The sequence below is a fragment of the Stylophora pistillata genome, chromosome 2 (assembly GCF_964205215.1).
Source record: "Stylophora pistillata chromosome 2, jaStyPist1.2, whole genome shotgun sequence".
Classification (NCBI taxonomy): Eukaryota; Metazoa; Cnidaria; class Anthozoa; order Scleractinia; family Pocilloporidae; genus Stylophora; species Stylophora pistillata.
The window spans coordinates 51,119,260-51,135,149 of NC_142520.1; the positions used below are offsets into that span (position 1 = coordinate 51,119,260).

The window sequence follows — 15,890 nt, forward strand, 5'->3', positions numbered from 1 at the left end:
ATGTTAGTTATTATTGGATTAGTGAGGCGTGAGTAGTCCAGTGGTCAGTGCGCTGGACTCTGGGTTAAACGGCCAGGGTTCAAGTCCTGGCTGGGGCTTAACGTTGAGTCCTTAAGCAAGACACTTCACTCACATTGTTTCGTCTTCTCGGATAGGACGTAAAGCCGGAGGTCCCGTCTCTTAAAGGGTAAGGGGTAAGAGACGTTAATTTCCCACGCACGAGATTACTGTGTGCTGGATGTCCTCCCCTGGGGTGGGTTGGGTGGGAAAACAGCAGGTCCACATCAGCTTATACAGTTGCCAATAAATTCAACCTGCTTGAACAAATAAACATGATGATGATGATGATGAATTGGCCGCCCTTCGTCAGAGCGCACTTAAATTCGTTCTTGTTGGAAACTAACACGATAAAGAAAGACAAAACGAAAAACAAATGAAGACAAAAACCTTGTTTGCCTTTTTGTAACAGTTTTCTCAAAACTCCAACCAGTAAGCTTCTACTCAAAGTAACTGGTCCAGTTTTCCAAGCTTACCGAAAAAATTAAAGAATTCGAAGTTAAAAGACCAAGTTATACAACAACGACAATCATATTGCATTGATAATTTTTTTAGTTTATTTAAGCTGCTCAATAACTTCAAATTTGCCGACATAATTGTACTTTTTTCTCCGAAAAATCCGTACATCTGTCTCACCAGGTATGCAGAAAGGGGGGTGCCAGCATGGAGAAATTTTCATTTAATTAGTAGGTAGTGTGGGGATGGAGAGATGAGGAAGTAAGAGTACTCATAGTCACTTGAATACCAGTGTAACCTCTGGGGGTGGTGTGGGTATCTAGTTGGTGTGGAAGAGTTCGTAGAATATATTTGGCTGAAGGTTTAATTTCTGTCACAACATACATCTTCAATAATCCCAGCTGCCTCTGTCTTGTTTGAGTAGCCCCAGTACTTGTCTGGAGCCTTTTAACTCATTCTCACTGCTTGTCTCCTCCCAGACATGAACAAACATGGCACTGGGAGGGGTGGAGTGGGGTGGAGTATGCTATAGCCATGTATTAAGGAGGCTCGAAAGGGTTTTCAACAATTAACAGCAAGCGCCAATCAGTAAAAGATATCAGGACTGTCAAACTTATCACCAGGATAATAACTCGACATATGCATAACACTATGTTAGGGCAATCTTTTAAGGGGGTTCGTCAGGCATTATCTGTTGCCATGGCAACAGTACAGTTGTGTTAAAAGACCCTCTAAAACTCAGTTTTTGAAAGATATCTCAAAAACCAAGTGGGTGACCTAGTTTTTTTTTTCAAATTTCTTAAACATCATCACATTCTCTACCTGTATACACGATATAAAAAAATACCTTGTAGAACTTGAATTATTTAGGAAAATGCTGTTTTAAAATGTAAAAAAATTTCCACCAGATAAATTTTTTTAAAATTTTCTTCAGGAATGCGTAATGATGTAAATAATTTGTATACAAAAAATCAGGGTAGGTCACCGAACTAATTTTCGAGATATTAGTTCATCAACTTAGCAAGGTTTATTTATTTATTTATTTTTTCCAATACTAGCTTACACTTTTATATCCGGTAACGCGTTTTTTAACTATACCGCTGACTCACAGGCTCATTTTCGCGAGGACGAGTTCGTGTCCGCGCGATTAATCGATGGATGCCCTCAGAGCGGAAAAAATCGTTCATCCTGAAGATGGATTCACATTGTTTTGTAATTTTACACCTTCCTGAAAAATAAGTCATCATTTGAGACTCAGACTGCTTACTGCTACGACAGTTGGAAATGAACTCCGGAGAGAATTCTCAAGCGGAGTTCGATACATGATGACAAGTTGATTTTGCAGATGGCGCCAATGCCAGTACTCCATTGAGGCCGGTAATGTTGAGTTTCTCGTACACAGATTGTCGTGTAACATGAGACAAACAAGCATCTGCCAGCTTCTGGACCATGTTTGTCGAAAGATGAAGCTTTCCATCGAACGTCTGGATGGTATCTTGTCGTTGTTCCGAGAAGATGGCTTGATCGAAGGCCTTATTCAGCGATGCACATGCATTTACCATGATTGACCGATATAATTATTGTTCATGTGCAATTTGAAGTGGAGGAGTGAAAATAATTTGTAGTGAAAAGAATTTGCTTTAACGTCTTCCAGATTGTCATGAGTGTCAAACTCAGTGGAAATTAGGGTTTCGTATTCGTCAGTAATTTGTTGGTCGTCGCAGATTTCGCGAATTTCTATAATTTGCGAGGTACTAGAGGTATGAACAAGACTTGGCTTCATTTTTTTTTTTTTCTCTTTGCCACTGCCATAACCGTGAACTTTCATTATTCCATTTTAAATGGAAAACAAAACAAATTTTGCAATCCTTTCTTAACAAATGCGAGTTTGCCTTTTCGTAGTTGTAATTTACAGTTTATCGAGGGAAATATCAATCTTTCTCACAAGTTTAAAATGAACATTTTATTTTAATTTTACCGTCTGTAGTTGAATTAGAATTAATTTAAAGTCTCATCTACATTTTTACGATCCCTTGTTTACTGGAAATTGTGTTTATTTTTATAGCAACATTTCCACTTCTCCATTTCTGTTCATAAAACTGTCAATGTTTACAATCCTGGATCCAACAATGATTTCATTTTCCTTTTCATCTTCCAGTGAGTTGTTTAGGAAAGTTCTCGGTCATTTTATTAGGAGTCAAATACAATGCGAAACAAATCGTAGCACTCAGAGGTATCAACTTAAATTTCTCGCGGAACAAACTAAGACCTACCGAATGCACTCGACACGACATTATTGATGGGGTGTCGACTTCACCATCCTCCTTTAGCTTGTTAAATAAAAATTTTTTGACCACTTTCGGCAAGAACCCTGCCATCCGAACATTTTCCTACCTGCTTTCAAAAAGTAAACTTTCCATTTTTGTTTCTCAAATAACCACTTCCGCTGGAAACAATAGAGCTAGAGGTACCCGGCAATTTTGAAACGCTAATGGCGGCCATGTTTGTTTACAACTCGCCCGCGGATCTGATCGCGCGCGCCATCGCTTATTTCTCTCGCGAGTAATAAGCTTGCGTGTATCTTGGAATCCATTCTCCCCGCGGTCAAAAAAACCCTTTCGAACCTCCTTAATCATGAGAAGGGACAGTACTCTTATCACCACATTAAACTGTGTCTGAAACAAACTAAGGTGAATTATAATATAACTTTTTACTCCCAAGATATAAATATAATTTTTTTTTAAAGGATATTATATATTTCATAGAATTTTCCTTGCATGAAGAGTTTGTATTAAATCAGACAATCAATATTCCAAAGTGGATATTTTTTTCTTCCTTCTATCTCTCTTCTGCTTAAAAATATATCGATGTCGTTTGGAAAAATTACTTTTTTGGTTTCAACTGGGGATGAGATGTTTAACTATACCACCAAGCTAATTGGGCACAGGTCACGTGAATTTGAACATAGTAAAGTTATTGGTTTAGTGTTGCCATTGATCAGTTTTGTATTTCTTCTTCTGCAAGCCTTTCTAGAGCGTGCAAAGGACCGTACCATCTCTTTGGCTTGGACTTGCCGCCCAGAACACAAAGCCATGAAACAGTGTATGGAAGGATTGTAAGTAATTTAAAAGCTTTTTCCACTTCTCAAAACCAGGCAGTAACAGTTATACAAACACTTTCACACCCAGTGACATGCAGTGTTCAGTGTGACACACTCAACTGGGCCTTGGTTGCTAGTTTTTTTTGTTTTCTGAACATATTTTGGGATCATATCTGACCTATTACTATCAAGAGGTTTGGCAACATGGAGTCCATTTGTTGATCTCAACATACTCTGGATTAATGGTTCTAGAACAGATACGTTAAAGTGAAAACAGCCCAATCTTCATCTGTGAACCAGTAGAACAAGCTGAAAAGACTTTTCCTTAAAACTATGGCTGTTCTTCCGTTGAACTGTTCAAGTACTTAAAAAACTTGGTGCATTTGTTTGTGCCAACCTTGTCCTAAGCTTAGGGCTAACAGACTGTTTGAGTTATCATGTTGATAATTCTTGCTTTTAATTTCAGTTATAGAAAAGCCAACTTTAAGAAATACAAGGATGAATATTTAAGAACAGTGAAGGGCAAGTAGTAACTGGAGAACAAGTTTTGGGAATTCTAGATCACTTATGATCTTTCAGACTGATGTGGGTCACGCTCCATTCACAGTGCATAGCTGGAAGAAAAAGAACCATAACAAAATGAGATCAAGAGATAATACAGATCTTTGTTCTCTTCATTACTTTTTTTAGCTTATAACAGATATAGCCTTTGTAAAAAAGAGTGGATGCAAACCTAGCCTGCAAAGCAGGCATAATTTGGCAAACAAGTGCTCAGTATTTCTCAGTGAAAATTAAAGCTGCCATCTTTGATTTTTAAAGCAGCAGAAGGCTGGGGAGAGAAAGAAATTTGTACCAAGTGATTAAGCAACAGCCAAAGAGAAGGAGGGTGGGGTAATAGAAATAACCTTTCCCCGCCCCCTTCCCCCATCACCCACTTTGACTTGATATCAAACATCATTGAATAAACAGTGGCTAATTTGTAATATTAACTTGCTCTCATAAGATTCCTTTGATTATATTTTTTTCATCACTTGTACTATGGACTATGATCAAGGAAAACATAGGCCTGTTGACAGAATAGATGTTGGTTGGTAAAGTTGCACAGTTTTTCTCAAAATGCTAACTTCAATGTCTCAAAACCAAATAACTTTTCAAAATAGATGTTAATATATGAAAAAAAATAATAATGTATCAAAACATGTTATATGTCATTTAATCCATCTATAACCAAAAATGAAAAAAAAAAATTTACCTAATCTCACATTTAGTTTTCTACCCAGTCACTTATTATTTATATCTTGTGGTTATATTTAAGCCCCTTTCTGATTTGCTTTTCTCAACAACTTTAATTTCCTTTCACACAACATGAAATGTTTGGCATGCAATGCATCAGTAAATAAGCTCAACAGTCCTTCATTTCTTTTGATACACAAGCATAAAAAATTCCCTAATGAAAGTTTTCTGTAGCAACACATATATGTAGTGATGTTGTACAATCCCCATGTCCATAGTAATGATCAGCCCTGCTGAGCTAAAAAAAAATTACCATCTGGGAACTGGTCTCCATCAAAAAATTTCAAACATTCTCTTCCTTTTTGTTTTGTTTTGCTTTTCATTCCCAAATAACACACATGCTCATATTGGAAGGCACTGGGTACAAGATCGACCGCTGACGCAAACTGTAAGCTCGAAAGGTTTGATGGGTTATTTTCAATATGGCTACTACTGAGACAGAGAGCGGACAAGATACAATCTCCAGTAAAATTGCGCCTTGGGCGAGCGGAGAACATTTGAGGCATGTTGAAACAGAAGTAATTATCCCGAAAATTTTAAGAGAGAAAGCAAAGGCTAAATGTGATGATCTGGTGCAATGTAAACAGTCCTCGTTCTCGAATACAAATTCTTCTGAATTCTTCATCGGTTATATAATTACGCGAGTTTAGTAATGATGCTGGCTTCTTTGACAGCTTTTACGCAGTGTGCAAAAGGAAGAACCATTTCTATTTTATGGACCTGCCGTAAAGAGAATCAAGTAATGAAAGACTGTTTGACTGGCCAGTAAGTGTTGAAACTTTACTGAAACGTTCCGAAGTAAGGAGCATTTAATTTTTTTTAACTTTTTCGTAACTTCGTTCACATTATGTACCTTAGCTGTAGTTGCCTGTTTACAGCATTCAACAGTGGTTTGCCTCATTTCCTTTCAGGCCTAAAGTCATCTTTATTTGCTGTTATTTGAGATATTGGTGTGTCTGGGCTTAGTGGACTGCTAAAATTCAAGCCTGCGTTTTGGTGTAAAATGTTCCACATGTTGATTGGTTGACATTAATGTACGCAGTTGTTGATGTTCAAGATAAAATGGTGTTTGATTATCATGTGACACTATGCAGTAGTTTGAATAAACTTTTGGGCAGTCAACTTGGTCATCAAGTCTTCCATTTTTGCATAATATTTCTGAATCAAAAAGGCCTGCAGTTACATGTGCATAATGTTATCTTTAAATTATGTTTAGCTATCAGGACAAAGAACTTTTTGAAGAGTGTAGACAAGAATACCTGAAGAAAAGGGAAGAGTATCAAAAGAACTTTGCTCAGTCTGGAAAGTCTGCAGATCTGATGAAAAAAGATATTGAATGATCAATTAAAAAAAAAGTGTTGAGGTGACAAGAACCAGAGAAGTTACACTTCTGATTTATCCATGAATTCTCTCTTCTAATTGTTCTACATTTCCCTGTAAAGAAGTGGAGAGAATTTGGTGTTTAAGTTTAGATCACATTCTCCAGCTAGTAAGGAGAGAATTAACATGTTAGGAGAAGTTATATTTAAACCCTTCTGGGAGCTAAAGAGCAGATTGAACTTAACAATGGATTTGGTGTGTTACCTGGACTTGACAAGAGAAAAGAACATTTTATTTTGTGTCAATTTGTTTTGAAGTTAACGTAACTGCAAAGTTCATCATGATTGTTGTAATGGTTTATTAGATATGAATTCGGCACTAAAATGATATTGAAGTTTGGCTGAAAAATAATCACATGCAATAAATTTAAGAAGTGTATAGTGTTTCAAGTGCTTATGCTGCCATTTGTCCACAAGAATATGGTAAACTTTCTCTTTGTGCATCCTTTCCACAAGCCCTGCCTAAAGAACCCCTGAAAATAAGGCACATCGAAGTATTTGCATTAAGTCAAATGTGTACAACATTAAACTTGAATAGTAAAATTTGTCAATATATTTGTGAAGAAAATGAAAAAATAAATTAGAAAACAATTTCTCGTGCACATGTCATTTTCATTTTCTGACTCCATCTTATTCTTCACTATCATCTTTGTTCTTAATTTTCAAAAGGGCCAGCACTCCATTCATGATTGTATGCAAATATCCATCTTGGTTTTGATCTGCAATTCCAGAGCATTTCCTGACCTCTTCTGAACCAGAGTCTTTGTTAACCTGTTTTGAAACAGAGCTTTCATCTGGCTCTTTTGAGCAAGAGTTTTCATCAACGTAGTTCCTAAAAACTGCCAGTGGAAGTGGTAATGGTAACCATAAATGATAGTGCCTTAAAGATGTGCCATGGGTTTTGATACCTCTCAGTCTTGACATTGAAGACAAAGCTGCTCCTAAAAAAAGATAGAAGCTGCTATTGTTGGTGAACTGGCTTTACTACTGCACTAAGAAAGTGGTAAGTTCTGAGCTTGGCAAAGAAAATAGAAAACAATGTTTTGTCTTGTTGCAAGCATGGCACAAGGAAATAATTCTGAGTCCCCATGAGGAATCAAACCTCGCACTCTTTCGGATTCCATGCTCCAATGCTCAACCATTGAGCCACAGAGACTCTGGTGAGCAAGGCCCATCATAGAGGGCATATATAACATGCATCCTGCATACTGCAAGGATCAGCAATATCAATAGCACCACAATGATAATAATAACTTTATTTCAAAACTTAAAACATTACAATAACTTTGTGTGGGTAATAGTTTTTCCTCTTGTGCATTTCCAAATTAATTGACATGAAACACATCTATTAAATTCGGTTCTCTAGGATCAGACTCATATCTGACCCATAGTAATAATAATAATAATAATAATAATAATAATAATAATAATAATAATAATAATTTATTTAAAGTCATTACATAGGGAGTGGTTGCCCAGATCTCCTGAGCCAGAGGCTCATGACAAACCATGTTTTGTAAGTAGAATAAGAAAGATGGTAAGTTTTGAGCTTGGCAAAGAAAATAGAGAAAGATGTTTTCATTGAAAAATATCCTCTTCCTCTACCGGCTTCACTGTTACTTATTTCTAATAGTATATAATTCATTTCAGTTCAGAGTATTCGATGTGAAATCAAGGTAACTTCCCATAGCTGATAACAGTGTATTATAGTAATATTTCAAAAAGAAATAACATGTCAACATGTAGTTTTGGGAGTTTAACCTTTTACAGCCATTGTACAGATGCATATTCTTCATACTGCCCTCTGTAAATTTACAGTGGTATTGACAAAGAGAATTTGTATGACAATCAAGAGCTGTTTTAGTTTGTCATCATTTCCTACATTCTCATGACCCTAACCTGTCAATTCAGAGAGAAATGAGATACTGGTAATCCCATCTTATGAAATTTTACCTTGTAAATTTGAGCAGTGAGTGCACTGTGGATAAAATCTTTGTTGTTGTCCTTCTCTAACCAACTTATTTGGGGGCATATGATCCCCAACATAAGACGTCCACCATCGCCTTCCACAGGAATGACAGCCATGTTTCCTTCCTGTACAAAATATATTGAAGTGCTGTAAATATGGTGTTGGTGTTGACTTAACTTGGGATAAATGCCCAGTGCTAGCAATTTCCAAATGAACAGGACTTTCCCAGTGCGCGCAAGACTCACCTAACAAACGAAGCCTCTTTTTAACGGCAGCAGATGCATAATCCTGCCCTTTGGCTGGAATGTACTTTCTAGCAAATGCTCCTGGATGAAGTAAGCTGCTTGGCAACACTGATCGAAATCGTCCTCCCAGGATTTTAAACACGACTAAACTCCCAAATCCACAAAGTGGAACATCTTCGGGACGCACTGAAATCGCTAACGAATATTGGTTGAGAGAATGCACATACGCATAAAGTTTACTTGGTAGGATTCTGTGCCATTCCTTTTCTTCGACCAGTACAGAGCTCGAGATAAAAACCAGTGAAGCACAACCGCCTGATATGAATAACGAAATACAGCCACACACAGGCGCGATTAAAAGGTTGGAGGTTATTCGTAAAGGACGAAATAATCCCGTTTGTAAACCTCCTAGAAAAAACGGAAACATCATTCCAGCAACTGCACTAGAAAAAAATATATCTGATAAATATATTCGTATAGATTTCTTCTCAGTTGAAGAGACACGATGCCAAATTTCATCTCCAAAAACGCGGCACTTTTCAAGAACTTTCTGCACAAATTCAACCGACATTTTGTCTCGGTCTTAGTACCCAGACCCCTGAAGATGCTTTGCTTCTTTGGCTCAGATTACAACAAGAGGTCACTGCGACATTCGGAAGAACGTCGCTTTTCTTGATGTACATAAATGACATCGTGGGTGACATCAAGTCAAATATTAGACTCTTTGCTGACGACACCATTACCATTACCGACAGGTTGTATCACCTGCGGATCATCTTATCCTTCAACAAGACCTTGACAGACTAACTTCATGGGCCTGTCTTTGGCAGATGGAGTTTAATGTTAAGAAATGCTACCACATTTCCTTAACCAACAAGCGATCCGTTGTCATACTACCATATTACATGCATAGTCAGGTCTTGGAACATGTAACTTCCTATGATTATCTGGGTGTTAGATTAACCAGCAAGCTAAATTGGAAAGAACACTATGACAAAACTTCCAACAAAGCCAATAGGGCTCTCGGGCTGGTCAAACGGACTTTACAACCGTGTACGCCCGAAGTCAAGGAAAGAGCCTACAAAGCAATTATTCGACCTCTACAAAAATATGCAAGCGCTACCTGGAATCCACACACAAACAGGGACACTGAAACTATCGAAAAAGTCCAGCGACGGGCTGCTCGTTTCGTCGCACACAATTACAAGAGATCTACAAACTCACAAGATCTTGCAAATCAACTTGGTTGGGACTCCTTGGAATCCAGACGTTTGCTGGCCCAAGTGACTCTTTTTTATAAAATCAAAAATAATCTCATAGATCTTGAATTCCCACCTTCTATATCCAACCAGCTCCTAGACCAAGGATCCAACATGCTTTGCTCCAGCCCCACACAAGTGTTTTGGCGCACAGTTATTCTCCGTTTACACGAACAGTTCGGGTATGGAATAAACTGTCAACTCAAACAGTCCAAGCTAAGAACATTACTTCTTTTAAATCATTAGCCATAAGGGACATTCAGAACATGAAGATCCCGAACCACCTGAAAAGATTTTGAACTATTTACATTTAATGTTTCTTTTAGACTTCACATATTTATCGTAGATTATTAGCATTACAAATTAGTTATTCTATATCTCCCAGCGTTAGCCTAGCTATTTGGGAGTACAAGTTCCAAGTTCCAAATATAGTAAAAGTTGCGTACCAGTAAGAAATACACAAGCTTTATTCTGAGAGCGTGATTTATTAGGAAGGCAAATACGTCTTAGGAAGAAAAATCATTGCGCTGTTTAATCAATAGGCACTTGAGATAAGTGTAAACAATGTCCATGCTCGTAAAAGTTCATGTTCCAAATTACAATAAATTGAAGAGGCATGGCAGTGACGCGTCATTTTAATTCTTACGTCTAAGGTATCACTACTGTGTTGAAGGTTTTTACAAATTATTCAGCTGAGAAAAGGCATGAAGTTATTCCCAACTTTTTCAAACACAGGCCTAGCATTCGTATATTTGGCGGCAGTCCTCTGCCCGGTGAGTAACTTTTTTTTTAAAGATTTTAATACGAATAAGATGTTAACATTGGCAAAATTAGTCAGAACTGAATAAGCAGATGAATTGGGCGAGACAATTAAAAAATATGTCTACAACGCTTGATTAAACGCACAATGTTGATATCAAAATTGAATACTTTAACGCTCAAATAACATTTTATCTTTTATCTGGATAAAGCAATTAATGTATCTAAACGCACTTTGTATTTTGTTGCAAAGGGTGAATTTTTATTCATTGCAGTTTAACAGAGCTGTTGCAAATTTTTGGTCTTTTTGTAACTCAGTTTTGATTCAGTTGCGCAGTAACTTACACATGTTCCGTGCGACATTCCGCGTGCTGACTCCTTCCACTATGAATTTCCAAGCTGTGCTCGATGTCTTGAATTTTCAACATACTTTATCGATACCTCTAAAAACTAAGGGTTATCAACCCTTAAAATATTCTTTTCAGGCCAGGAAACAAAGATTCAGAGTTTTCAGTTTCTAATGATTATATATTAAATTTCCGCTTTTCTCAGGTCGCTCCTTCCCGTTGTTTCCAGTCAGCGTGTTCCACAGACCCCTGCAAGGCACAAGTAAGTTACGTGAACTCTCAAAGATCAGCCAGGAAAACTGACTCGAGTTCTCAAACTCGAGGCTACTTTTAGAAAGACAACCTTTGATACTTTTCGAGTGCCACGGCAAAAAATGACACTTTGGTTTTATCAACTGAGTTAATATTGTTAGTTGGCCGCCCTTCGTCGGAGCGAACCTGAGTTAAATTCGTTCTTGTAAAGGCAAAGAAAGGCGAAACGAAAAACAAATGCGGACAAAAACCTTGTTTGCCTTTTTTAGAACATTTTTCCCAAAACTGCTACCTGCAACCTTTTACTCGATGTAACTGGTCCAGTTTTTCAAGCTTACCCAAACGATTAACAAAGTTCAAAGACCAAGTTATGCAACATCTGCATTCATATTTCATTGATATTTTTTAATCAATATAAGCTGCTCAATAACTTCTAAGTTAACGTGTCAATGTTCCTTCTTTGCAGCAAAAAGTGATCTATCATCAAACCATGACTCCATCTTGGCTGGAGGCGCATGCGTCCTACATTGATAGCTCGCGTTCGCTGACTGCTGCACAGCTCACATTCAACGCAGGCTCTACCGAGAACCCCGCCCTCCTCAAGGTATCCATGATTCCTGCTAGTGTGCTTAAAGATTCAACACCGCTGACTGTTGAGATCACGGTCGCACATGACGTAAGCATACCACAGTCGTCTGACAGCGATATTCGATATGGCGTATCAGACGGTATCAGAATGATCGGGTTTCAAGCAGTTGACAAGAATAATTATGGTACTCTTTCTCCATGCTACGGAGTAGAAGGTGCTTCTGGTCCCACCTTACAGTCTATTCGTTACGGATCCGTTACACCAAAACCCTCCGACTCTTTCTATCCCGGCCAATTTGTCATTACCCTCAAGTTGGATGAACGCTGGGGATCATGCTACACTGCGCATGACGGAGGCTTCGTGAGAACCGCTGGCTACAAGAACCGACTGATGCCCAGTAAGGGACTCACTCTGGAGGTGTACAAAAGTGACAAGGGTGAAAAGGTTGGAATCAGGTTTATCAAAGTCTCCATCATAGAAGATGATGCATAGAAGAAAAAGCTGTCATAAAGAATGACTGATCGAAATCAACAGATTGAGAGGAAGTCGAGAATTTTTTGCAGAAATGTAGCTTAGATTAGAGTTGCAAAAATGACATGCTTTGAGTTTTCTTTTCTTTTTTTCTTTTTTAAGTTTGACACTTTAAAAGGGTCCCTTGGTAAACTGCGGTTGGAAGAATGATAATTATGCATATGGGGAAAATTGTAAGGTGGTTTTGATTAATAAATTAAAATTGAAAAATGGTATCTTTCGCCCCATTTGAGTCTTTTCTTTTCTGAAGCCATATCATTTTTCCCTTGTCTCGTATCAAAATTCTACTCTTGCGACCGCTTATTTTTTCTTTGACAGAAAAAAATGAACAAACAATCAAAACAAAACAAAAGAAATGAAAATGAGCTTATAACCAATTGATCGCTCATGGTAAATTAAATATGATGACCATTTATAGTGAAACATATTTGCATGTGATCGACCGAGTACGAGAGTGGAGTTCTCAGAAGATCAAATCTGCGTCTTCCTTTCTGTCAGTGCTTTAATAGACAGATATGCCCTTAAGTCCGTCTCAGTGAAGAGCAGGTCACGATACTGGCGGCGTTCCTCAATCTAATTCGGTTCGTTCGCAGGTTATTGATGATATAAATCACGGCACGGAGGGTCACACATGAAAGGCAGTTCGACAACATGCAACTTTGGTGAAGTGAAAGGTGAGATCGGATGATTATACAGCGGTGGGGAGGGGGGTGAGGGCCGCTTTCATGGCTTTTTTTTTGGGGGGGGGGCTTTTTGGTTAAAGAAAGCATTTATGCTTATAATAATTTGTCGTAAAGAAAATTATAAAATATTTAAAAAAACGCGAGATACGAATGAAACAGTAGTTGTGGTACCGAATAGCAATAAGTGATATAATCCGAAAAATCTGCAGGAGAGTGTCGCGTTCTTCGCGGTCACAATTTGCATATTTTGTTGACATTGCCTGTTGCACCGTACTATGGGGCTATTACATTTCGCAAAACATTGCGAAATGAAGGTCTTTATAAAACGACCAAAAAGACTGAAGAGATAATTTACCTTGACTAAAATGTAAAAAAAAGCGTCGGCCAAAGAAATATCGAAAGAAGTTCATCTTTTTTCCCAGCTTCAATCAATGCTTTGCCGACTTTTCCTACTATTTGTTTTACCCGTTGAAGTTTTCGACTTTGTTTTATCCATCATAGATTCGTTTTCCCAGTAACGTCGCGAAATTACATTTTCCGCGGACTTCAATGGACTTCCTTGTCACAACAGAATCACTGCGACCGTGATTCGAAAGAAAGTTTCAAAGAATAAAACTTGTGCATCAGTAAGAAATTAAACACACGAGCTCTATTGTGAAATCATGATTTCTAACCAGAGTAGTTATGACTAATGTAGAAAAGTAATCGCGTTCCTTGAACTTGAGAAGTTCGTGCTCCAAATTACATTAAATTAACGAAGCAGTGAGTTGATGCGTCACTTTAACGCTGATATCTCAAAGTATCGCTACTGTAGTTTTGAATTAAAACAAATCAGTCAGCTGAGAAAAGGCATGAAGTTCTTTCCCACTTTTTCAAACACAGGCCTAGCAGTCGTGTATTTGGAGGCATTTCTCTGCCTAGTAAGTGACTAATTTTTGTAGAGATTTTTGATACGTTTACGATGTAAACATCGGCCAAATTAGTCAGAACTAAATAAGCAGACAAATTGGGCGAGACAATTGAAAAGTATATGTCTACAACACTTGACCAAACGTAAAATTTTGATCCTAAAATTGAATAACTACGCTCAAATAACAATTTTTTGATGTAATTTTTTATTGATCGCAGTTTAGCAGAGCTGTTGTAGTTTTTTGGTATGTTTGGAAATCTTGGTTCAGTTGCGTGGTAGTTTGCTCTTATTCCGGTTAACTCGACATTCGTGATGGCTACCTCCCACAATGAATTTGCAAGCTGTTTTGTCTTGAATTTTCTACATGCTTTATTGATATCTCTGAAAACTGAGGTTTATCAGCCCTTAGAATATTTGTTTTTCTTGGCCTCAGAGTTTCCAGTTTTTAATAATTGTATATTTAATTTTCCGCTTTTCTTAGGTCTCTCCTTCGTGTTGTTTCCGGTCAGCGCGTCCTACAGACCCCTGCAAGGAACAAGTAAGTTACGTGGATTCACAAAGACCGGCCAAGAAAACTGGGTCGAACCCATAAACTCGTGTTTACTTTTAAAAAGACGACCTTTGCCATCATCAACTGATATTTTTCGGGTCCCTTGGCAAAAAATGACTGTTTTGTGTTATAAACTGAGTTAATAATGTTAGTTGACATGGTAAAGAAAGACGAAACGAAAAACAAATTACGACAAAAACCTTGTTTGCCTTTTTATAACATTTTTCCCAAAACTCTTGCCAGTAAACTTATACTCATTGTAACTAATCCAGTTTTCCAAGCTTACCGAGACGATTCACGAAGTTGAAAGACCAATTTATCCAACATCTACAATCATATTTGGTTGGTAATTTTTTAATTGATATAAGCTGCTCAATAACTTCTAAGTTAACGTTTCAATGTTCTTTCTTTGCAGCAAAAAGTGATCTATCATCAAACCATGACTCCATCTTGGCTGGAGGCGCATGCGTCCTACATTGATAGCTCGCGTTCGCTGACTGCTGCACAGCTCACATTCAACGCAAGCTCTACCGCGAACTCCGCTCTCCTCAAGGTTCCCATGATTCCTGCTAGTGTGCTTAAAGATTCAACACCGCTGACTGTTGAGATCACGGTCGCACATGACGTCAGCATAGGACAGTCAGCTGACAGTGATATTCGATATGGCGTATCATACGGTATCAGAATGATCGGGTTTGAAACAAATGACAAGAATAATTATGATAGTACTTCTCCATGCTTTGGAATAGGTGCTTCTGGTCCCACCTTACAGTCTATTCGTTGCGAATCCGTTACCCCGAAACCCTCCGACTCTTTCTATCCCGGCTAATTTGTCATCACCCTCAAGTTGGATGAACGCTGGGGATCATGCTACACTGCGCATGACGGAGGCTTCGTGAAGACCGCTGGCTACAAGAACCGACTGATGCCCAGTAAGGGACTCACTCTGGAGGTGTACAAAAGTGGCAGGGGTGAAAAGGTTGGAATCAGGTTGATCAAAGTCTCCATCATAGAAGATGATGCATAGAAGAAAAAGCTGTCATAAAGAATGACTCATCGAAATCAACAGATTGAGAGGAAGTCGAGAATTTTTTGCAGAGATGTAGCTTAGATTAGAGTTGCAAAAATGACATGCTTTGAGTTTTCTTAAATTTTTTATTTTTTAAGTTTGCCAATTTAAAAGGGTCACTTGGTAAACTGCGGTTGGAAGAATGATAATTATGCATATGGGGAAAATTGTAAGGTGGTTTTGATTAATAAATTAAAATTTGAAAATGGTATCCTTTGCTTCATTTGAGTCTTTTCTTTTCTGAAGCCATATCATTTTTCCCTTGTCTCGTATCAAAATTCTACCCTTGCGACCGCTTATTTTTTCTTTGACAGAAAAAAGTGAACAAACAATCAAAACAAAACAAAAAAAATTAAAATGAGCTTATAACCAATTGATCGCTCATGGTGAATTAAATATGATGACCATTTATAGTGAAACATATTTGCATGAGATCGACCGA

At 37.9% G+C, this 15,890-nt stretch overlaps 4 protein-coding genes and 1 long non-coding RNA gene across 16 annotated transcripts in view; 4 read left to right on the plus strand and 1 right to left on the minus strand.

Annotated features, from left to right (window-relative positions):
• Positions 1 to 15,890, plus strand: part of LOC148740179 (uncharacterized) — a 31,844-nt gene that overhangs the window by 2,173 nt on the left and 13,781 nt on the right. Inside the window, exons 1-3 of one of the 3 annotated variants that reach the window (XM_088748369.1) lie at positions 9,451 to 10,531; positions 11,070 to 11,126; positions 11,583 to 12,451. The exons of 1 other annotated variant lie outside the window; for it this stretch is intronic. In XM_088748369.1, the coding sequence (XP_088604495.1) occupies positions 10,463 to 10,531; positions 11,070 to 11,126; positions 11,583 to 12,197 (741 nt within the window). In that variant the 5' untranslated portion in view covers positions 9,451 to 10,462 and the 3' untranslated portion in view covers positions 12,198 to 12,451. Of the gene's footprint in view, positions 1 to 9,450; positions 10,532 to 11,069; positions 11,127 to 11,582; positions 12,452 to 15,890 lie in introns of those variants that run through there. One more of the 3 variants, XM_088748367.1, reaches the window with a different exon arrangement.
• LOC148740180 (uncharacterized) lies at positions 2,984 to 4,125 on the plus strand. Its single transcript, XR_015996503.1, has 3 exons — positions 2,984 to 3,203; positions 3,538 to 3,628; positions 4,080 to 4,125. It is a non-coding gene; the product is annotated as an uncharacterized LOC148740180 (long non-coding RNA).
• Positions 5,168 to 6,887, plus strand: LOC148740181 (COX assembly mitochondrial protein homolog). Of its 10 annotated transcripts, none has more exons than XR_015996497.1 (3): positions 5,168 to 5,408; positions 5,581 to 5,704; positions 5,818 to 6,887. XR_015996497.1 is itself a non-coding variant. In XM_088748376.1 (3 exons), the coding sequence occupies exons 1-3, from the start codon at positions 5,329 to 5,331 to the stop codon at positions 5,870 to 5,872; spliced, it is 303 nt and encodes a 100-aa protein (XP_088604502.1). In that variant the 5' UTR covers positions 5,168 to 5,328; the 3' UTR covers positions 5,873 to 6,887. The 10 variants fall into 10 exon arrangements, 2 of the variants coding, with proteins under 2 accessions (XP_088604502.1, XP_088604501.1); XM_088748376.1 differs by having other exon boundaries at positions 5,168 to 5,485; positions 5,581 to 5,671; XR_015996502.1 differs by having other exon boundaries at positions 5,170 to 5,408; positions 6,123 to 6,264.
• LOC148740182 (uncharacterized) lies at positions 6,496 to 9,083 on the minus strand. Its single transcript, XM_088748362.1, has 3 exons — positions 8,500 to 9,083; positions 8,239 to 8,379; positions 6,496 to 7,226 (listed from the first exon to the last, which is right to left on the minus strand). The coding sequence occupies exons 1-3, from the start codon at positions 9,068 to 9,070 to the stop codon at positions 6,916 to 6,918; spliced, it is 1,023 nt and encodes a 340-aa protein (XP_088604488.1). The 5' UTR covers positions 9,071 to 9,083; the 3' UTR covers positions 6,496 to 6,915.
• On the plus strand, positions 13,651 to 15,659 carry LOC148740183 (uncharacterized). The gene is made up of 3 exons (XM_088751278.1): positions 13,651 to 13,839; positions 14,311 to 14,367; positions 14,795 to 15,659. Exons 1-3 carry the CDS (start codon positions 13,690 to 13,692, stop codon positions 15,206 to 15,208), a joined length of 621 nt encoding a protein of 206 aa, XP_088607404.1. The 5' UTR covers positions 13,651 to 13,689; the 3' UTR covers positions 15,209 to 15,659.

Excerpts from the sequence above, each read along its gene's own strand:
- LOC148740181 (XM_088748375.1), top strand. The coding sequence starts at position 5,329 with ATGGCTACTACTGAGACAGAGAGCGGACAAGATACAATCTCCAGTAAA. Across the intron at positions 5,486-5,580 it reads ATGTGATGATCTGGTGCAAT|CTTTTACGCAGTGTGCAAAA; the intron begins GTAAACAGTCCT and ends CTTCTTTGACAG. Across the intron at positions 5,672-6,122 it reads AAAGACTGTTTGACTGGCCA|CTATCAGGACAAAGAACTTT; the intron begins GTAAGTGTTGAA and ends AATTATGTTTAG.
- LOC148740182 (XM_088748362.1), bottom strand. The coding sequence starts at position 9,070 with ATGTCGGTTGAATTTGTGCAGAAAGTTCTTGAAAAGTGCCGCGTTTTT. Across the intron at positions 8,380-8,499 it reads AAAGAGGCTTCGTTTGTTAG|GAAGGAAACATGGCTGTCAT; the intron begins GTGAGTCTTGCG and ends TATTTTGTACAG. Across the intron at positions 7,227-8,238 it reads TCACTGCTCAAATTTACAAG|GAGCAGCTTTGTCTTCAATG; the intron begins GTAAAATTTCAT and ends ATCTTTTTTTAG.
- LOC148740183 (XM_088751278.1), top strand. The coding sequence starts at position 13,690 with ATGCGTCACTTTAACGCTGATATCTCAAAGTATCGCTACTGTAGTTTT. Across the intron at positions 13,840-14,310 it reads TGGAGGCATTTCTCTGCCTA|GTCTCTCCTTCGTGTTGTTT; the intron begins GTAAGTGACTAA and ends CGCTTTTCTTAG. Across the intron at positions 14,368-14,794 it reads CAGACCCCTGCAAGGAACAA|CAAAAAGTGATCTATCATCA; the intron begins GTAAGTTACGTG and ends CTTTCTTTGCAG.